Raw genomic sequence first — 21,921 nt, forward strand, 5'->3', positions numbered from 1 at the left:
CTTGCTTGGAGCACCTCAGAGCTTTTTGATCTAATCAGTGTGTGGAGTAAAGAATTACAGCTGCGAGTGACCCATAGGCAGGGCCGTAACAAGGGCAGGGCAAATGGGGTGCTTGCAGCAGGCACATCATAATCAGAGGCTCAAAGATGCAAAAGTAAAAATAAGCTGCAAAAGTAAAGAGTGTGATGTCTAATAACCTAAGCAGAAGGGGCGCAGAATTAATATTTTCTCCCAGGCACAAAAATACCTAGTTATGGCACTGCCCATAGAAACTCAGATACATATGGTCACATTTTTCTCAAGCCTTGTGTGAAGGGGTATGGTCAAGAAATCCACATCGCACTTTCTAGTGCCCTTCCAAAATGTGCCACGCTAGCCCTTTCCTCATCGCATAGTAGGGATGTTAGCAAATATGTTTTTTTTGGTAAATGTGTAACTGTTGAATTTTTCACTGGTTACACTCTTACATGCAGGGAGGGGGCAGACAGCTACTAGCAGGATACAGAGGTGGGAGGCGGGGGAGAGGAGGGAGCAGACTTAAAAGACAATTCCCTGGGCGTATCAGCTCCCGCCTGCCCTCCTCCCTGCCCCTCCAAACTGTCTCAACACCCTGGTCCCGCCCCCGGGGCTTCCTGGCTCATATCCAGCAGCTGATGCTGTGGTTCTTCTGGCCAGGACTGCACTGGGTCTCTGCAGGGGTTCTCCATCTCCCCCTGGAGGAGGGAGGGAGGGCAGGGCCTGATGTGTTTGCACACGCGGGTTCATGTCCTCCGCCTCCGGGCCCTGCAGAGACTCTTATTCGATGCAGGTAGTCTGGCATGGAGCACGCTGGTGCACGCTTTCCTTCGCCGCTTCCAAGAGCTTCGATATGACCAGCAGCTCCTTTATTTGAGAGGTCTTCGCAAGACCTCTCTGTGCTATCGGCCTTCCACCAGGACTTCCTCCGGGTCTAGAAGCTGCTTGTGTTGACCAGGTCCTTGGGAGCCACCATGGGGGCAGACCTCCTTGCGGAGACTCTGCTACGCAATCCCCATCTATAGCTACGTCTACACTGGCATGATTTTCCGGAAATGCTTTTAACGGAAAAGTTTTCCGTTAAAAGCATTTTCGGAAAAGGGCGTCTAGATTGGCAGGACGCTTTTCCGGAAAAGCACTTTTTCCAGAAAAGTGTCTGTGGCCAATCTAGACGCGCTTTTCCGCAAAAAAGCCCCAATCGTCATTTTCGCAACTGGGGCTTTTTTGCGGCAAACACTACTGTGCTGTCTACACTGGCCCTTTTCTGGAACAGTTTTCCGGAAAAAGACTTTTGCCCGAATGGGAGCAGCATAGTTTTTCCAGAAAAGCACTGATGATTTTACATTAGATCGTCAGTGCTTTTCCAGAAATTCAAGCGGCCAGTGTAGACAGCTGGCAAGTTTTTCCGGAAAAGCGGCTGATTTTCCGGAATAACTTGCCAGTGTAGACACAGCCTATGTGTATAGGTGGTGGAGTACCCCTTGGTGTGCCAGAGGTTGGTTCTGGCAGAAGTTGCCAGAGTCGGAGACCTCCTAGACTATGACCAGGGAGACTGGGTGGATCCTAGGGTGCTCGCCCAGTGCATGGGGCTCTCCACCTTACATACTCCTCAGCGTGTACTTCAGGAGGTGAAGGACACTTTGCCATCCACTGCTTGGGTGTACCCAAACAGGGTCCTGCCAGAGGGTGCGCCCCACCCACCCCTTACCCCCAGCCCTCCCAATCTCTCCATTGGCTCCCAGTCCCACATATCTTCCCGACCGCCTCCCCCTCATCACCCAAACCAACTGCTCGCATTGCAGCCGGTCCCCTTCCAAACTGCGCCAGGGTCACCTGTACACGCTCGTGCTTCACACGCTCCACTTCCCCATTCTTGTGTCCCGCCCAAACACCACATGCCGGGACCTCCTACAACCAATAGAGGGTAGGGAGCCTGATGGGCTAGCCTCTATTCGATCTTGGTTCCACGGACCACTGTGTACATCAGCTGGAAAATCCTGCACAGTGCGGTGAGCACGGGCGCGTACTTGGCGCGGTTCACCCCCATCCCGGAAGCTTGCCCCTTCTGCGGCGTGAGGGAAAACCTGGCGCACGCATATCTTGAATGCGCCAGGTTGCAGCCCCTATTCCGGCTCCTCCAGAACCTCCTACTGAGGTTCTGGCTGCACTTTTCCCCTCACCTCTTCATCTATGCACACCCTATCCGTGGCCCCACAAAGTCGCGAGACCTCCTCGTCAACCTACTCCTGGCTCTAGCGAAAGCCGCTATTTACAACACCAGGAGTAGGATGTTGGACGGGGGGGTTCTCTGCGACTGTGGGGCCTATTTCCGTTCCTCCCTAGCTTCACGTATCCGGGGAGAGTTCCTCTGGGCGGCGTCCACTGGCTCCATCGACAGCTTTGAGGAGCAGTGGGCGCTGTCCGGGGTTCTCTGCTCGGTGTCCCCTTTTGGTTCCCTTATTTTAAACCTGTGACCCACACTCCTTGCCCCTTTTGTCATTATTTGTCCCCCGGAATTAGTTGAACGTGGGTCCAGCTGTCCCTCCCGAAAGGCTGGGGAGGGGCAAAGCCCGCCCACCTTCCCACAATTTCAAATAGGACAACCAATAGAGGGTAGGGAGCCTGATGGGCTAGCCTCTATTCGATCTTGGTTCCACAGACCACTGGGTACATCAGCTGGAAAATCCTGCACAGTGCGGTGAGCATGGGCGTGTACTTGGCACGGTTCACCCCCATTCCTAACACTTGCCCCTTTTGTGACGTAAGGGAGACCCTGGCACAGATCTATCTCAAGTGTACCAGGTTACAGCCCCTTTTTTGGCTTCTTGTATGTTGAGGTTCTGGCTGCACTTTCCCCCCCACCTGTTAATTTATGCACACCCCACCTGTGGCCCCACAAAGTCACAGGACCTCCTAATCAACCTTCTCCTGGCTATTGCCAAATTGGCAACCCATAAAACCAGGGAACAGAGGTTGGCTGGCTGAGGGGCCTGTGACTATGGGGCTTATTTCCATTCCAGTATCCGCTCACGTATCCAGGCAGAGTTCCAGTGGGTGGCGTCTGCTGGCTCACTAGAGACCTTCCAGGTACAAGTGGGCGCTGTCCAGGGTTCTCTGCTCAGTATCCCCATCCAGTTCCCTCGTTGTATCCCTTTGGCCCTCACACCGGTCCCTGTTTTCTCATTATTTGTCCAATGTGATCAGCTGGTTTTCTGGGCTCTGTGGACCCTCCCTGTAGGCTGGGGGGAGGTCCTTTAGAAGTGGGGGGCTAATGCCCGCCCACCTCCCAGACAACAAACAGTCTCTGCCCCTCCAATGCTGACTCTGACAGAAAGGCAGCAGCACAGGTGAAAGGGAGAGGTGGCTCTGTGGAAGCTGGCAGAGAGCCAGCTTTTAAGTGGACTCCCCCCTTAAGGACTGGCTCCTACTTGTCCCCCTAGCTACTGCCTCTGCGGGAGGCAGAGGGGTGGGAGGCGGCTCTGCAGGAAACCTGATACGCCCAGGTGTATCCGTTCATTGTGCGCACAACAACACACTCCCAACCCTATCGCATACTAGGGTGGTGAAAACCCGCCTGTCCAGTGGACAAAGCCAACCAGCCCTTGCGAGTATTCCCACGGCATAAATCCGTTGACACTAGGTCCTCAGTGCCCCCCCCCCCACCCCCCACACCAGGGTTTGACCCTTTATTCCCGGCCGGACTCAGGCTCCAACCCCGAGTCCCAGGTTCCAGCCTCGGGTCTGCGGGGCGGGATCTGCAAGGGGCGAGACGTAGAAGCGTTACGCCTGAGCCTGTCTGAACGGGACGCTGCAGTGTGCGGGTGCCATTGCAGGGGAGGGAGGGGTGCGAACGCGCATCAGCAGGACGGGCCGCTAGGCCGGGAGGGGCAGAGCTCAGCTGCACACGCAGCACAGCAAAATCTGCGAACTCGACCCATTCCCCAACCGCCGGCAACTGTAACTGTAACCGCCCACTGCAGCTCACGAGGCAAGCGCGTGTCTGGAGAGAAGCGCAGGAAGGCTGAACGCGCGCGCCCAAACCGACCCCCCCCCCCCCAACCTTTACCGGACGCGCGCGCGCAGCCACCCCGCCTTTAAACGTCCCACTCGTACCTTGGCTCCGAAAGCCTCTAATTGGTTGGTAGAGCGCGGGTGACGTAATCGTCTGACTTATGGGACAGGCGCGTTCAGTGATTGGCTGGCTCCACCCGCCAATAAACGTTGATTTGTTGGATTCAAATTGAGTGGAAAGCCGACCGGGTCGGTTATTAATCAGCGGGCGCTGCCTCAGGCTGAGGAACCGGAGCTGCGTCTTGCCGCTGTAGCTGCTGCCTTCGCCATGGCCCACAAGCAGATCTACTACTCCGACAAATACTTCGACGAGCACTACGAGTATCGGTGCGTAGGGCCGGGGCCGGTCCTCTCTGGTCCCTTCACCCCCTGTCTGTGCTTGGGGGGCCGCGCGTAGGGGTTTCGGTAAGGAAGCGCAGGGCGCGCAAATGCTTTGCCCTGCTGCTCCCTTTCTGGCTATGGGAGGGCGCGTGGGGGCTTTCAGGCTTTCTCCATCTGCCTCTGGCACAGCCGCCGTCGAGTCCGCCCTGGAAAAGGAGGGGGCGGCCGTTGCAGTGGCTCCCCGCAGGGGTCGGGGACACAGCGAGGGGAGCCTGGGGCGGTCGGGCTGGGCGGACCCTAAAAGGGCTCGCGGGCCTTGTTTGGCGCCAGTCGCGCTGTGTCTGCGGCTAAGGAGGCGCGCATCGCCAGAGCTGAGCTAGTGAGATCGCGGGAAAAGTCCTTGAAAGTCACTAGGGAACTCTTAGCAGCCGTTGCTGCGCCCTCGCAGGTCCCTCTCCTACTCGGAGCAGACATGCGTGTTGCGCCGTTGGCAGTTTCGACTGTGTTTTGCTGCTTGTAAATGATCCTAGTCTCTGGGGTGACAACAATGGCAACTCCCTGTCGGCAACGTCAGGGAGGCGCCTCTGGCTCCCTTATAACCTGATGGCTTTCACTGCTTCAGAAGCTCCGACTGTGGTAGTTGCTGCCCTAATCCCTTAACACAAGATCGTTGAGGCCACGTGGCCTGAGGTGGGCACAACCTTTTCCTGTGTAGCTGCTTTACAATGCAGGAGAGTCTTGGCAATTTAACACTGATGTGAATTAAGACCCACAACAACCTGCATCTTGGTAGTAAATATGCCATGATAGGGTAACTACTTCTGTTACATATAGGTAACCTCTATATGCCGGTTAAGAACAGAGAGCCCAAGGCCCCTTGTGTGTTTTTTTTTTTTTTTTGTTTGTTCAAGGCTGAAACAATGCTGTGAGACCAACTTGTAAATAGAGAGACAGAATGCAACTTGGACTGTGAGAGGAATATGTAAACACCGTTAAGTGCCCTATGAAATGTCCTATGTCTTAGTTTTGTGACTTTTTAAATTTTATCTCCCCAAGATAGGTTTCATTTACATGTACAAATAGATTAGTATTCAAGGGCAAAGGTCATATTCCTTTTGGTCAGCAGTTGACTTGGCAGTGATAAATCAGGAGTCATGGCTGTTTTGTGTTTCCTAAAACTACTTATCTGGTTAGGTATACAGAAGTTTCCTTTAGTTTCTTAAACAGTGTGGCAATAATTGCCAGGGGCGCAGTGCTTTAATAACTATGCACTAGACCAGTATTTCTCAACTTTTTTTTATGAAGTACCCCCTTTAAAAATTATAGGTACCCTCCAGTATCTACAGTTTTCAGACATACAAAATTTTCTACCATTGCAACACATTTGTTTAAATGGCTTAATCGTAACCGGGTGGGTGATGGAAATGTTTGGGTGTAAAAACTACAAAAATAATAAAGCGCTGTAAATCTTAACACAAATTCAGTTTTCTCCAAATTTCAATTGTGTTCTCCCCTCCCCTCCGCCTTCTCTTGAGTACCCCTGAGGGTATTTGTACCACTGGTTGAGAAACACTGTAGTAGACTAGCTCCTATTTCAGGTGAGGGTGCATGATTACATCTTCCCTTACATAGCTGAAGGTTTAACATCTACTCTACTGGTTCTTGGATTTCAAGATTTAGCACATCAAATGAATTTAGCACATCTACATGAGCTAAAACAGTTTATATGTTTTCTAGGATATAGGGATGTGAACAACTTGTTGACTATCGACAAGCTAATTGACTAGTTGCTTTCCCTACCTTGCTGCCTCTTGTCAGAAAAGCAGCAGAGGGAAGGGGTGCTTCAAGGCAGCAGTACTACCTGGGGCCAGACCCCGGATTGCTGATTTGAAATACTGCATGCAGCCCAGGGCCAACTGGGGACTCCCCATTGATCCCAGGCACCATGCTCCCTGAAGCGCTTTTGCCTTTTAAGTGTAGCAACAGCCCTGCTACACTTAAAAGGCCAAAGCATCCTTATTGACTAATCAATACAAATGGCATCGACTGTTTTATTAGCCAAATATCAAAATTTTACATCCCTATTAGGAGGGCTTGACAAACCGTGGCGAGAGCTACTTGCCAGCCCCACACCACACATGCGTATGCACAGCGCCGGTGAATGGGGCGCACGGAGCAACTGGCTGAAATCTACTTGTCACGGGTGAGTAGAATCAGCGGTTTGTCAAGCCCTTCCTATTAGGATAGTGAATAAAACTCCCAGGAAAGTTGAGAACAGGTAGACTTCCTTCCAGCAGCTGTCACAGAAATAAATTGGGAGGGGTAACAGTGTCTTGGGAAAAGTGTAATGGGCTTCCCACTGGTGGTCAGAATCATGAGTTGCCTGATCTTGTCGGGAAGTTTTTTTGGTGTCTGGCAGACTTTGAACCCTGCTCAAGACATTGCTGTAGGAAAGGCAGTAAAGGTTATGGCCTACAAATACAGGTGTTATCAAAGAAACTGTTAACATTTTTAGTAATAATGTTTTCAACAGACACGTGATGTTACCCAGAGAACTTTCAAAGCAAGTACCAAAAACTCATCTAATGTCTGAAGAGGAGTGGAGAAGACTTGGTGTCCAACAAAGTCTGGGCTGGGTCCATTACATGATCCATGAGCCAGGTAGGTAGAATGCTATCATAGCAATGAAACAGTCATTTTTAACTGACTGAACAGGTAATCCTTGGAATTAAAAGGACACCCAAAAAACTGATAACTGCCTTGTTGCAACTTTGGGGAAACTAGCAGCAGCAGCAGCAGAGAAGCATTGGAGTCATGGGCATCCCATGTCTAGTTTGTAGCTGTCAAACTAGAACACTGGCAAATTGCTGCCACTCATGTTGGATTAAATTTATACATGAACTGTAGCTTGGTCGTCTTTGAACCAGAGAGAGAATGTTATCCTAGTGATTATCATAGCTGATTTGCTAGAAACAACAAAAGTTAAGATTAGGATTTTAACTAAGGGACATATGAAATAAAGCAGTTGACAGTTAAACCGCAATACTATGATTTTTGTGTCAATGTAAAACTGACTCCTTTCAACCGCTACTTGCTTATTATGAGTGTTAGGACTAAAACTAGTACAAACATGAGTGCAGGTTAACATAATTGTCTGGAAAAACTGCAGGTGCAGGTGACATGTCAATGGTGTTCAAAATTTGATGGCTGGCTGAATTAGCTTGTGAGGTCTTCCAAAGGTCAATTCCATTTTTCTGCTATTGTGGACATTCCTTCCAACAACTTGCTGTAGTTCCGTCTCCTGCTTAAGGATGTGCATGTGTCACTTTGCCTGAAGGCCTTGTTTAAACAAGGAAATTGGGTCTTAATTAGCTTGTCTAGAAACTAGGCTAGTTAAATCAATGTACCCACTTGTGGGAACATTCATGAGCTGTTAAAACAACCAGTACTATACTAGAAAGAGTTAGCTAGTACAGTGACACTGGCAACCCAAAGTATTGATGTGGCATACGGATGCTTTTACTTACTCAGCTATCCTAGCAAAACAAGCTAATATAAACTGCATCTACTTTAGAGTTTAGTATCAAAATGATGCAAAAAGTCCAATTTAGCTGTACTGGCTATAGTCCTGTTAAACTAGTACTATTTCTGTGCCTTAACAAGGTCTGCAGTGATTTATCAATGCTCATGCATTAGTTACAAATAGGGAGATGTTGCATTTTCCTAAAATGCCCTGATGGGTCACACAACACTTACCCTTTCAGATATATGAAACTTGAGCATTCATGGAAATATCTAAATATTGTTGTTCCCCTCAATTTTTAATGGGTCACTCGTGCTGCCAAGGTAGAACTTAAACACTTAAGCCAATTAGGGTATGTCTACACTACAGCGCTAATTTGAACTAATTTAGTTCGAATTTGTTAATTTGACCTAAGCTAATTCGAACTAACGCATCCAGACTAAAAAACTAGTTCAAATTAGTGTTTTGCTAATTTGTGAACTAGCATGTCCACATCAAGTGGACCCTGAACCGGGGTTAAGGATGGCCGGAAGCAGTGCCGGCAGGGCATCAGAGTAGGACGTGGAGCTGCTGCCTCAGGCTAGCCGAGGGCTGTGCTTAAAGGGACCCGACCCCCACCCCGGACAGACAGTTCTCAGGGGTGTCTCGCTTGCAAAGCAGTCCTGTCTTGGAGTGCCCTGAGCACTTGGCCATCAGACATGCTGCACTTGCCACAGGCTGCCATGTGGGGAGAGGGGGCAATTGGGGGGCTGCAGGAGAGCTTCCACCCCCAAAGCCCGCAGAGCCAGCCCAGTCCTCCCCATTGGAGGCTCGTACCCCATTCCTCCCTCACCTCCTTCCACTTACCCTTTCCTAGCCCCCCTTCCTGATTTACAAAATAAAGAAAATGTGTGGTCAAAAATAGAATCTCTTTATTGAACAAAACTGGGGGAGACTGGGAAAAGGAGGTGGGAGAGGGGAAGAGAGTGGGAGAGGGGAGGGCAACTAAAATGATGAGGGGTTTGGAACAGGTCCCATATGAAAAGAGGCTAAAGAGACTGGGACTTTTCAGTTTAGAAAAGAGGAGACTGAGGGGGGGATAGGATAGAGGTCTATAAAAGCATGAGTGGGGTAGAGAGGGTGCATACAGAAAAGTTCTTCATTAGTTCCCATAATAGAAGGACTAGAGGATACCAAAGGAATGGATAGCAGGTTTCAAACTAGTAACAGAAAGTTGTTCTTCACAAAGCAAAGAGTCAACCTGTGGAACTCCTTGCTGCAGGAGGCTGTGAAGGCTAGAACTAGAACAGAGTTTAAAGAGAAGTGAGATCAAGTCATGGCGGTTGGGTCCATGGAGTGGTATTAGCCAGGGGGTAGGAGTGGTGTTCCTGCCCATAGTTTGTGGAAGGCTGGAGATGGATGGCACGAGACAAATGGCTTGGTCACTGTCTTAGGTCCATCCCCTCCAGGGTCCCTAGGGTTGGCCGCCGTCGGCAGACGGGCTACTGGGTTAGATGGACCTTTGGTCTGACCCAGTACGGCCATTGTAAGCTGTGGGCTCAGGGTCGGGGGTCTCAGTGGACCACCTTGATTTTCATGCATATCTGCTCCTGGGTGGCCAGGCTGGCAGCTCCCCGGCCCTAGACGGCCACTTTCCTGTACCTAGTGTGGAGGTCGTGGACGAGGTCCACGATGTCCACACTAGACCATGCGGGTGCCCGCCTCTTGCGGTCCCGGGCAAGCTCCCGGGAGCCTCCAGCCTGGTCCCGGGAAGAGGGGGAGGGCTGGGGGGCATCGGGTGGCTGGCTCGAGCTGTGCCAGGTGCAGGGTCTGTTAGCTGGGTGCTGGCAGGCTTGCACCTGACACGGGCATCGTAGCCAGCCCATGTCCCTTTAAGGGGTTCGGGGCCAGGAGGGGGGCAATAGAGTTTCTCTGGTGTTGGCCAGAGTGGCCACCAGGGAAAGCTGGGGAGGGCTAGCCTCCCACTAGTTCGAATTAATGGGCTATACACCCCTTAGTTCGAACTAAGCGCTCCGCTAGTTCGAATTAAGTTCGAACTAGCGGAGCGCTAGTGTAGCGCCTATCAAAGTTTATTCGAACTAACGTCTGTTTTTTTGTTTGTTTGTTTTTTTTGCCGCCCCGAGCAAAATAAATTTTGCCTCCCCTTTCTTTGTCCAGGGAGGGTCCGCGCGCAAATGCGGCTTGCATGGCTTGCTGGGGGTCCGTATGCAAATGCATCTTGTGTGGCTTCCTGGGTGGTCGCGGGGCACATGCATCAGGGGAAGCCCAAACCCCGGGGCATTTTCGTCTCCTCGAGATCGCCGGGGACTCCCACGTGAGGACAATGGGAGGGCAGGTTCATCCACAGCAAGCCAGTGAAAGACTGCCAAAGCATGCAGCTGTTCACATCACCTATTGCTGGAGTCCCGGTCCCATTCCTCACTCTGCAAAGGGATTTTATTATTAGAAGCCTTATACAGTAAACTTACGATAATCCAGCACCTTTAGGACCCAGGGGGTGCCGAGTTATCAGATATGCTGGACTATCAGAAGGCGGGGCTATGAGGGGTCTAGAGTGGGGTGGGAGGGGATGCCACCCCAGACCCCTCATAGCCCCCCCTTCCGATAGTTAGGCTCTGCCCCAGGAGTCCCTGATTCAGCCGCTCCTGGTCAGTTTCAGCAGCAGCTGAATCGGGGATGCCTGCAATAGATCAGCTGGGGTGCTGCCGGGTTGGTCTTGTAGCGCCGCCCCTCGGGACCAACCTGGCAGGACCCCAGCTGCTCTGCCCCGGGCTTCCTGGAATCAGCTGCTGATCTGATTAGGCCATAATTTTTAATTTATTTTAAAGGTATATATTTAAAACAAAGCGTATTTAAATTGGATCACAATTCCAATTTTAATAAAGCTCTCCTGCCCCAGACAGAAAGGGACTTGGGGACACAGGCACTGGGAACACCAGAGTTCCCCTTCCTCAAAGGGAGAGGGAGAATCACCTGGGTCCCAGGCAGGTGTGAGGTTGTTAGGACACAGCACAAGGGGGCTGGGTTCCTGGGCAGGTGGGGGGGGGGGGGGGAGGAGGGAGGGATCAGGGCACAGAGTAGGGGGAGGGGGGATTGTTTAGAGAATCAGACAGGAGAGGATTCTGGGGGGGGTGGAGGAGACGGGGTTCCAGCAGGGTTGCGGTGGGGGTGGGGGTCGGCAGACAGTGGGCTGGGGCACACAGGTCAGGGAGGGGGAGGGCACACAGAGGGAGGGGCACCGGCTGGGGGGGGGGGACGACATTCATGAAGGCAAAGAGGCGGCTGCTGGGCTCAGCCTCACCAGCCATAGCTGCCCCTTGCTGCCCTCCCAGCAGGGGCTGCGCCTCGGGGCTGCCCATGCAGTGCCCCCAGGACCAGGCGCAAGCTCCAAGCAGCTGGGTGCGGGGCTCCTAGATTGGGGCAGCTTTGGTAGGCTCCCTGCTCAAGGGATGGGGCCCCACCGTGGCTGAGCCCCAGCGCCCACCACTCCAGTGAGCTGGCTGTTGGGAGCAGCCACTGTGGCTGGACCTGCCAGGCTCAGCATCACCAGCCGTGGCTGCCCTGCACCGGGGCCAGGCACCCCTCCCTCCCCTCCCAGTGCTGCTGGGCCAGGCGCAGGGCTCCCAACTCGGGGCAGCTGCAGAAGTCTCCCCACCGCCCTGCTCCTCCTCCGGGCCAGAATGCCTCCCCTAGCAATGTGCAGCCCCAAGCACCTGCTTGTTTTGCTGGTGCCTAGAGCCGGCCCTGATTGTCATCTTTCTTGCATTCGGTGGGGAGCCTTTAAATTTTCACTGCTTAAATGTCACTGGAATACTAACCTTCTGTACACAAATATGCAGGACTAAATGTGATTAAATATTGGAGGATAACTCTAATTTGTTTTCTATCTTATTTCCCCAGAACCACACATCCTTCTCTTTAGAAGACCTCTTCCAAAAGACCAACAAAAATGAACTCTTTTCCTGGGAAACTCCTGTTAAATCTTCTTGAACTTTATGTATATGAGTGTGTATATATGTTGGTAGTATTCAGTGAATACTTGAAAAAATGTACAAAACATACATCCATATCTGTGCATGAGCTGTATTATTCACAGCAACAGAGCTCAGTCAAATGCAATTCCAAGTAGGCTGCTATGGTGTCTAAAGATTAATAAAAGCATATGCCTTTACTGTAATATAAATGTCTATTTGACTTTTTATTAAATTACTTTTGTTTAATAAAGTGTTCATGTTGCATGTCTATCCTGCCTATAAACTTATTAAATGTATTTTTCTTCCAAAATGTTAGTTTCAGTACTGTGCCAGTCTGCACAGCTTTATCAAACAATTATTAGTTCAAAGTCCCTGACTTCCTTAATTCTGGATATCTATTTTTATGTATTATATAGATTACTTATGGATTTTCAGTCCTCACTTTGAGGATTGACAGGTCCCTGAAGTGCTGGGAGTTATTGGCCCCTGTAACCACATCAAAGAGCTGGCTGATATACTTGGAGGTGATTCCACCTTCTTTCAGAGACCCCTGTGGATACTTCAGGGACTCGGACTATCCAACACTAGACTGACACAGGAGGAGGAAATCATGGCTGAGCAGGTTGAGGGAAACTCAAGAGATATACTAAGTCCTTAACCTATTTTCTGCTCCTCAAAAACTTAAGATTTTCCATTGAACTGTTCGTCTATACCATGCATGGGCAATAATTTTTGACCAGGGGTCATTTCAGGAAATCTTTGAATTCTGGGCCACTGCAGAAGGGGTAGGGCCTCAGGTGGAAGGTTTGGGGCCTGGATAATTTTGTGCTGCTTAGCCCACAGGTCTGATTGTATTTACTCTCTCTTCTCTTCCCCCTCCCCCCCCAGCTGTTCTGAACAGCTGGTAGTTCCCTCTAGGTGTCTGCCCCAATGGTGGGAGGAGACCCTGTGTGCTCTCTCTCCCCCACCCCGAGGCCAATCAAGGCCTCGGGTGGAGTGTGTGAAGTCTGCCCCTTCCCTGCAAGGGGCTAAGCACTTAAGTCAACTGCCAGTTGCTGTTTAGCAACTGGTGGTTGACTCTGTAAGTGCTGAGCCCCTTGCGGGGCAGGCACAGACTGCATGCCCAGTCCCAGGCCTCATTGGCCTGGGAGTGGAGGGTGGAGCATGAAGTCTCCCTCTCTGCCCTCTGGCACGTGGTACTTAGTCAACTGCCTGGGTTAACTCTAAGCATTGTGTGCTCTCCTGTCCCTAGGCCCTAATTGGCCAGGGACGGGGGAGTGGCAGGACCTCTATGGGCTGGATTAACCCACTTGGCGGGCTGCATCCTGCCTGCAGTAGCCTTTTTGCTCACTCCAGGTCTATACAAAGCTTATTTGTTTAGAGATTGTCTGTAGACATACTAATTTGCCAAAGCTAATGTCTTACAGGATGCAAGCCTGTAGGTTGCTTGCATTACTGCTGACGAATATAATAAAACAATATAATGTAGCAGTGAATATAACAAAAGCAAACTAGCCAATTGGCTACGCCTATTTTGATGTTTTTCTAAGGGTAAGTCTACACTGGCAAGTTACTGTGCAGTAAATCAGCCCCTGGTGCTGTAACACTTGAGGTGTTCACACTGGATGCCACTAAATTTGCATTAGCTGCAGAATTAGTATGCTCGAAGTAAACCATCTTGGTGAGAAGCATAGAGCTTGCTGTGCTCTGGACTCAGCATTGTGATGCTAGTGTAGATACCATGATGTAGTACTGTATCATGCACTTGCCTCTCTGATCATCTGTTTGAACTCTATTGCCTTGCACTCAGATGACGAACCCTGAGACCCACCTTTGCATTTTTGAAATTTGAAAGTCTCCTTCCTATTTGCGTGGTGATGTGTTGTGTTTTCTCAGTGCATCTCTCCTCAGGCCATACCAGGGAGATTCCCTGTTTGGAGACAAGCCAACGTGCTGGTCTCATCAGCATTTAGGGAGAGGAGGCAGTCCAATCCCAGTTGCGCTCCAACTGTAGGAATTATGATATTTATGGGCACAAGATGCATGACTGAAAGGGTCCATGATCGGGACTCGCTGCAGTGCAGGGACAAAGTGAAGGAGCTGCAAAATGCCAACCACATGACACAGGAAGCAAATCACCACTCTGGCTTTTGGCAGGTTTGGCAAAGAGCTAGCTGATATACTTGGAGGTGATTCCAACTTCTTTCAAAGACTCATGTGGATACTTTGGGGACTTGGGCTATCCACACTAGACTGACAGAAGGAGGAAGTCATGGCTGAGCAGGTTGAGGGAGACTCAGAAGAGAACTCAGCATCTGCAGTGGCTTGCAGTGAGGAACTGTTTTTTATCCTTCATGCGAGGAGCCACTTGCAGACCTTGGAAGCTATGAATGATGTGCCTAGTGAGTTAGAAAGCATTCATGCAACATGGAAGAGGGAGGGTTACAACAAGTAGGCCTTTTGATTCTGTGTGATGTTGCTACCAGCACAGAGTTGGTCAGATGGCGAACAGACCATTGATGCAACCTCTTACATTTTGGTAATCTGTCTCATAGACCTCATCAAGAGTCATGCAACTGCTATGCCACCCTGCTCAAATTAGCTAGCAAAGCAAACATGGTATTTAGTCCCAAAGGCTGATATTCCCTCACCACCATGCTGTGAGCCAGGGGGAGGAAGGAACTCTTATTGCACTAAGACAAAGGTTCTTGAATGGAACCCCATAGTCAAGTAAAAGACCCTTCTTTACTTCCCTGATCACCCTAAACAGTGAAATGTCTTCCAGGATGAACACAGTCTGTGGAAATGAGTGGCCATTACTAACTTTCAATCTTCCCTGCAGTGCTCTCCCCAAGTTACACCTGCACAGAGTACACTTTTTCAGGAAAGAAACCCCCTGCTCTCTGGCAGGAATGAGAATCGCTGCCCAGCTGCAACAGATTTCCCTGGGACACTACATCAAGAGTTTCCCCTGACCTTTCTTCTGCCCTAGGGTTTCCCCAGGCTGCCCTAGGGGTAAACTCCCGTATGTTATGTACACTTGTTCTGGACACTAGGGCTACATCTACACTGCAGGCTTTTTGCACAAGCCCCCACTCTGTTCTAAAATTTGATTTATCAATTTCATATGTGTTCATTTTTTTAATTGTATCCTTTGGTATATATGGTTGTGCCAATTTTCTTCCACATATTGATCTGAGGAAGTGGGTCTGGCCCACGAAAGCTCATCATCTAATAAACCATCTTGTTAGTCTTTACACAGTCCTGTCTTTTGTTTCAGCTACACCAGACTAACAAGGCTGCATCTCTATCAGCTTTCCCTCAGGCACTGCCCAAAAGCGGAGGGGGAAGGCCGGATCACATGACCTCCCGCGGCCTCTGCCCACCCCTGTAGGAGTCTCGGTTCCGGGGTCTTGGAGGGCAGGTTGGGCAATGCCGTCACGTGACCAGACTAAGCGGCTCTTCCTCGGACTTTCCGAGCTGCCGTTGATTGGAGGGTGACGTCAAGCGCGCTGCGCCGCGGTTCTTCTGACGTCTCTGGCGAGCGCCGGCTGGCCGCGAGCTGGGGGGGTGGGGAGGGGGGAGAGCAGGTGTCGTGCGGGGGGGCGGGCTCTTCCCTGCACCGACTGGCGATGGCCGCGGAGCGGGAGCCGGGTGCAGCCGGCCAGGTAAGGGGGCGGCGCCGCAGTTTGCCCACAACCCGTTACATAACGGGGGGGAGGGGCTGTACCGGGGTCAGGCGCCTCGCCCAGTCCCGAGGCTCTAACTGCACCATCGGGCGGTTCCCGAGTCACTTACACGCGGCGCGCAGAAGCCGCCCCGGCCCTGCAGGGCAGGAACCGGTTGGGAACCTGCCCCGGCGCTGGGTTGCCCCTGCAGGCTCGGGCGCCCTGCGGCTCTGCCTTGGGGCGGGGGCCGTGTGTGTGCAAGCAGAGGCCACCTCTGCCGTGGCCCTGTCTGTGTCGGGCTCTGTGCTGGCCTTTGAGTCCAGTGGGCTTATTTTTTTAAGGGGCCATCAGCTTGAATTGATACTTTGGACTGAAGATAATATGTCACCTGTGGTTGCACTACCCCATCCGTATTCCTGAAGCTGACGGGGAGCGGGGTGGAAGGACAGCTTGTCTTTCTGTGTTTCTTCAGCTATTTTGATAGTCCTTTAGCCTTGATCTTACAATCAGGTCCACGCAGATGAGCTCCCAGCCTGTTGAGAGCCGTCTACAGGTGATGGGATCCGCAGCCCTTTAGTGTGCCATAATTTCACTCTTTCCTTTAGCTTTCCCATGCAGACAAATCCTTACTGGTGTAAGTTGAGGTGTGCATATAAACCAATATAGATGTGCTGGCATAACCTATTCAGCTGTAAATAAATAGCTCTTTTCAATTTAGTGGATGTTGCTTGGGATTCGATTGCAGAATCATAGTTGAAATGAAAGCACTCAAGTGTGTATGTAACTTTACTCATGTAATCTGCTCTGGTAGTGCTTGTACCTGATTCTGCAACTGGGACCATGCAACTGTTGACTTCTGAGAGTCACTATATAGGGACCTGAGAGATCATTCCTGCAAAAATTTAAGTGTATGCATATGCCTATACAGAATAGAGACTTCTAAACGGTTTTCTCTGTTGCTTGTGTGAGGCTTTTATGCAATAACAAGGAAAAGATAACCTTTTATGATCAGAAATGTATATTCACACACAGGTGAGTCAGGAGCTCATGTATCTGAAACGTCTTAATCATTTTTAAAGATGGCATTTATTAATTACCTGCAGACAATTTAAAATTTATGTAAATATATTATCCACATCCATTCCAATTTAATTAGCTCAAATAGTCTCTTTTTCTTTCATCTGAGGAATTGAGTTGTAGCTCACAAAAGCTTATGCTAAATGCTACTTTACCCTAATAAATTTAACTTCAAATTTCCAGATGCACCGTTAACCATCAGAGGGTGCTCTTAGTCCAATAGGTGCATTGTGAACACTGACATTACTGTTGAAACATTTTTTATAAACAAGACACCATCTGCCCTTGCATGGATACAATAATTCATGAAGTTGAGTTTATGTTATTGCTTGCACAATGAAAACTAATAAAGGAAGTTTTCCCATAGTCTTAGTTATGAAGAAATATATAATCAGTTCTAAAATGCTTACTGCATGTATTACAATGCATAGAATTATGACATACTTCTTTCTCTAAGCACAAATTGTGAAATGCCAGCAACAAGTAACATCAATAAATAAATTCTGGTTCTAACTTGGGAGCCTTCTTTACATTCAGAAGGCCTATTAAAGACAGCAGTAGACTGGTAAAGTAAGGATGTGAATGGCTAACCGGTTACCTGGTAAGCATCACTCTTAATGGGTAATGCTTACAGGGTAATGGTAAACTGCATGGGGGGATCTCTGCTGTCTCCCTGCCTGTGTGGATAGGCTGGGAGTCAGCAGCCTTGTGTGGGAAGGCAGTAGGAGGGGATTGGCTGGCTGCCACTTCCAGTCCAGCACAAGGCTGCTGACTCCTATCCTTTGAGCCTGTGTGGGCTGGGAACTGGTAGTCCAGAGTGTGGTCGGAAGCAGCTGGGCTGGATCAGCCCCTACTCATGATGCGGGGGGGGAGGGGGTGACTGTACCCTGGGTGGGACAAGGGGGTGCTGCTCCAACCTAGCAGGGGACGCCCTCCCCTACTGTCTGCCCCATTTTATCAGTTAACTGGTTAAACATTAAGTTTAGCCAATTAACTTTTTACATATCTTTAGTAATATAGAAAACCTCTAAAATTGGGCATGTCAGAATGAATATATTAGTGTGGTGACAATCTCATTAAAACATATAGAATTTAGGGTTTGATCCACATTTAAAAAAAACAAAAAACATGCTTATCACCATAGTCACAATTGTATCTTTGGAGATGGCTTCTACAATAATACTAATTATCTGCTGAGATGATTATCCTGATTCAGTGATAAATTTGAAAATGAATATTCTAATTATTCATCTCATGTTAAGCAGGATCCCAGCATGTTAGTAATGGAGTGTGGTTTTGTGTATTTTCTGTTAAATGTAGGCATTTATTGGGAAATAATTTTGCAAATCAATGAAACCTTTGCTGTTTTGTGTTTTCCTTTTCACTTCTGAGAATTTTGTTCACAACTATGTTATTAGAACAAATAACTCTTTTTGTGACTATTTTGCTCTCATAGATGAGGTTGATTCCTCTCCTCCTGTCCTCCACTTATTTTTGGTTTAATCTCAAAGTGCATGTATCCAAAAACGTTTTGTTTCTCAGGGCTTCAAGTTCTCAGCAGATGTCAAACCGTTTGTCCCAAAATACACAACAGTAACTGTGCCATGGTCAGAACCCTCAGAAGCATGTGTCTTTCCAACTACATACTATCCATTTGTTCAGGAATCATCTGTCGATAAGTATGTATTTTTCTGAATTTCATATGGATAATTGTAATCTTCTAGTGCCTTTTCTTTGACTACTCTTCCAAAATGGAAGTAGGAATTGAAGAAGCACTTTAATTCTTCTAACTCTAGTAGCCCTTGTTGAATGGATGGATGATTTAGACCAAGAGTGGGCAATAATTTAAGTGGCCCTAGGCCACCCTAGAAGGGCTGAGGTCTCGGGTGGAAGGGCCAGGGCCAGGAAACTTCCTGTGCTCTTCCCTCCCACAGATCCTGATTAGCCTGGGGGTGGGGGTGTGCATAAAGTCTTGGGCCCCCCTGCATCTCCCCAGGTGCCTAGAGAGAACTGCCAGCTGTTTTGAACAGCTTGTGGTTCCCTCTAGGCACCATGTGCCCCTGGCAGTGGGAGGAGGCTTTGCACACTACCCTCAGGCCAAGCAGGGCCTGAGGGTGTGGGAGCCTGTGAAATCTCTTGCCCCCTGCCTCTGTCCTGCCTCCACCAACTCTGGGAGTGATCAGAAAGCGAAGTTTTGAACTGCTGGCAGTTCCCTCTGGTGCCACATGCCTCTGATAGGGGGAGGAGACTTCATACGCTCCCCTGTCCCCCAATCTCAATTGGCCTGGGGACAAGGGAACAGCAGGGTGGCCCCAGATGAGATCAACTGGCTTGGTGGGCTTGATCCGGCCCACAAAGGACATCATGCCCACCCCTAGTTTAGCCCAGTGTTTCTCAACTAGTGGTACGAGTACCCTTAGGGGTACTCAAGAGACATCTGGGGGGGTACATCAACACAATTGAAATTTGGAGAAAACTGAATTTTTGTTTTAAGTTTTACAGTGCTTTATTCTTTTTGTACTTTTTACACTGAAAAATGTCATCGCCCACCCGGCTACGATTAAGTTGTTTAAACAAATGTGTTGCAATGGTAGGGGAAAAAAAATGTGTGTCTGAAAACTGTAGATATGGGGGGGTGCTTATAGTTTTTTTTTTTAAAGGGGTACTTTATTAAAAAAAAAAAAAAAGAGGTTGAGAAACACTGGTTTAGCCTATCTCTCTGAGTGATACAGATTTGGTATTTAGGTTGTTAATCCAAAGACCTGGTATTATGGTAGAGGAGGCCAAAGAGGAGCCATATCACTCTGCAGTGCCTAGTGTAGCAGATTCAAGAGTGGTCTTTGTCTCTGGAAGTAGACCTGGGGTAGAAGGATGACAAACTATGATGTGGATGGGAGAAACAGTGGGTATGTACTGACGGGGAAGGAGAACCCGTGATCGTGGGGTAGAGGGAACCTCCATAACTTGAGGATACTCCCTATTTTAAATGCCTTCTTTCTAAATATAAGGAATCTTCAGAATCCTTCCTTCCTCTTTCTCCTTCCTCCCCCCCCCCCGCCCCAAACAATCTTATTTTAAAATATAAAGCTAGTAAGAAAAAAATATATTTGCAAAAAAACAACCAAACTATTCTTAATGTAGCATTCTTCAAGACTCCCCATTGTAGATTAGGGATGTGAACGTTTAAAAAGTTAAGCAGTAAAGCTTGCCATGTCCACAGCAGGCACAGTCCAGTGACCCTCCCCTCCAATTAGCCAATTAAAAGGGGGATTTGGTAACTGGTTAAACAATATGTTTGACCAATTAAACCAGATTTAAATCTCTAATCTAGATTTTATTAAAACCAGAAATAAAAACCTATGATGTGTTTACATCTTCTGTATGTTTGCATAGGAAATAACTAACAATTCCACGGGTTCTGTTGGATAATCAGTAGATGTCCTAACTTTTTTGTTTGCTTCTTAGTAAGAATTCCTTCATTTGAGGCAGAACTGCATTGTCCTGTAACTCATTTACTCCTTAAGAACTCCCTGCACCCCAAAGATTGTGGGTTTTTTTAATACCTTAACAGAATTTTCCAACACGTGATCTCAGAATTGTTACAAAATTGTCTTTGTATTCAGCTTGTATTTTGCATTGTTGTGTTGTAACCTATTTAATGAGCTGAATGCAGTCTGATTTATGACCGAATATGACATCATTAAAGAAATAGTGAGAAGCCCCAATATTGTGATTAAGGTTGCATTGTTGGGGATTAAAATCAGAAAACAGAGCTAAGGATTGAGGCACTATTCTGCCTGTTTCTCCATATGAATTAAGATAGGCTTAAGTCAAAACAACTTTTATGACCAGAGAGAGAGAGCATTTCCTACTATTTGTTTGCATATCTGAAGTATTTGCTTATTTCAGAATTGAATAAATATATGAAAATAGGAAAACATCAAGCTGATAGACATTGGCCAAAGTAAACCAGTTTTAAAATGTAGTAGATAAATAGCTGTCTGTCTGTTCAAGGACTCCTAAAGAGTACAGATAGTCCCCAACTTACGAACGAGTTACATATCAAACACTTGGTCATAACTCGATCTGTTCGTAAGTCGGACCCCATTCATTTAAATGTGACTGCACTGTTTCTAAGCGCGGATCGCGTTCATAACTTGGGGACCGGCTTAATGGGAGGTTGGTCGTAAGGACGAATGGTCGTTAGTTGATGCGTTCGTAACTTGGGGACCACCTGTAAGTTCTAGGACCACCAAATTTGGTGTACAGCTTCCTCTTATCATAACTGAAAGCAAGGTTAGAGTTTGGCTGTACCAGAATGAGATTCTGTCTCTTTTCTGCATGGTTTGATGAGAAACAATCACAAGGCAGGTGAAAGGGGCTGGTTCTCTCCCCGGGGCAGCCTACATACTGAACCCCTCATCCTCAGCCTCACCACAGAGCAATGATTTAAATGAATATTTTATTTTCCAAAAAAACAAAAATTGAGTTAAGGACCTGAGCAACGCTGGGTAAAACTTGTAGTTGGATATACATAAGCTAACATCTGTTTGCTCAAATTGAGAGTTTCACTTTGTATCTGTAAAAGTAATTTCTGTGGAAAATGTGGGTCTTCAGTTTCAGAGGGCCGGTTAAAGTGGTTGGGACCTTACTGATATTAATGTAGAAAAATATATTCCTTATGAAACCTTCAGACATGTGAAATTTGCAGAAGCTATATTTAAGGCTTCCTTTAGCCACTAAGCACAACCCCAATATCTGCCATCTAATAACCTCGTATGGTATTATTAGGATGCATTCTGTCCCATTGATTACTGCATTATACTCCGGTTTCTAAACTGTATTTTAAAATAAAATTTCAGTACTTCATATTCCTTTCCTTGTAGCCAAGTGCATTCACGTATACTTTTTAGTTGTATTATACTTTCGAGCCTCTATCTGTGTTTAAGCTCCCACTTTATCACAAGGAAGTCTAGCAAAATAATAAAGAACTTGCTAGCAGGTGACGTTTGAATGGGGAAGTATAACTTTAAGTAAAGCAGAATAGTTTAAACAGACTATAGGCAGATTCAGTTTTAAAAAAATTAAACATTATGAAAGTTTAAATATAAAGGAGAGAAACATTAAATAAAATATTTTAATCATGTTGGAAGAAATAACTTGAAGTTTATGCTTAAAACAGTTATCTAGAAAGCAACGAGTAACTACTTAGTTGAAATTATGGAGAATGCTTGTCATACAACGTATTATGCCTCTTTAATATTGAACAAAA

At 48.1% G+C, this 21,921-nt stretch overlaps 2 protein-coding genes across 10 annotated transcripts in view; both read left to right on the forward strand.

Annotated features, from left to right (window-relative positions):
- The first annotated feature begins 4,229 nt into the window (after window positions 1-4,229).
- On the forward strand, window positions 4,230-12,174 carry CKS2 (CDC28 protein kinase regulatory subunit 2). The gene is made up of 3 exons (XM_075931886.1): window positions 4,230-4,413; window positions 6,941-7,068; window positions 11,831-12,174. Exons 1-3 carry the CDS (start codon window positions 4,355-4,357, stop codon window positions 11,881-11,883), a joined length of 240 nt encoding a protein of 79 aa, XP_075788001.1. The 5' UTR covers window positions 4,230-4,354; the 3' UTR covers window positions 11,884-12,174.
- Window positions 12,175-15,421: 3,247 nt separating this feature from the next.
- SECISBP2 (SECIS binding protein 2) overlaps window positions 15,422-21,921 on the forward strand; it is an 86,779-nt gene continuing 80,279 nt past the window's right edge. For 8 of the 9 annotated variants that reach the window (XR_012904733.1, XM_075931875.1, XM_075931878.1 and 5 more), the window contains exons 1-2: window positions 15,422-15,572; window positions 18,192-18,328. Coding sequence is in view for 7 of the 9 variants with exons in the window: in XM_075931875.1 (XP_075787990.1) it covers window positions 15,537-15,572; window positions 18,192-18,328 (173 nt within the window). In the remaining 2 variants the exon portion in view is untranslated. The remainder of the gene's footprint in view (window positions 15,573-18,191; window positions 18,329-21,921) is intronic. The other variant, XM_075931880.1, reaches the window with a different exon arrangement.

Source organism: Pelodiscus sinensis, chromosome 6, assembly GCF_049634645.1.
Source record: "Pelodiscus sinensis isolate JC-2024 chromosome 6, ASM4963464v1, whole genome shotgun sequence".
Lineage (NCBI taxonomy): Eukaryota > Metazoa > Chordata > Testudines > Trionychidae > Pelodiscus > Pelodiscus sinensis.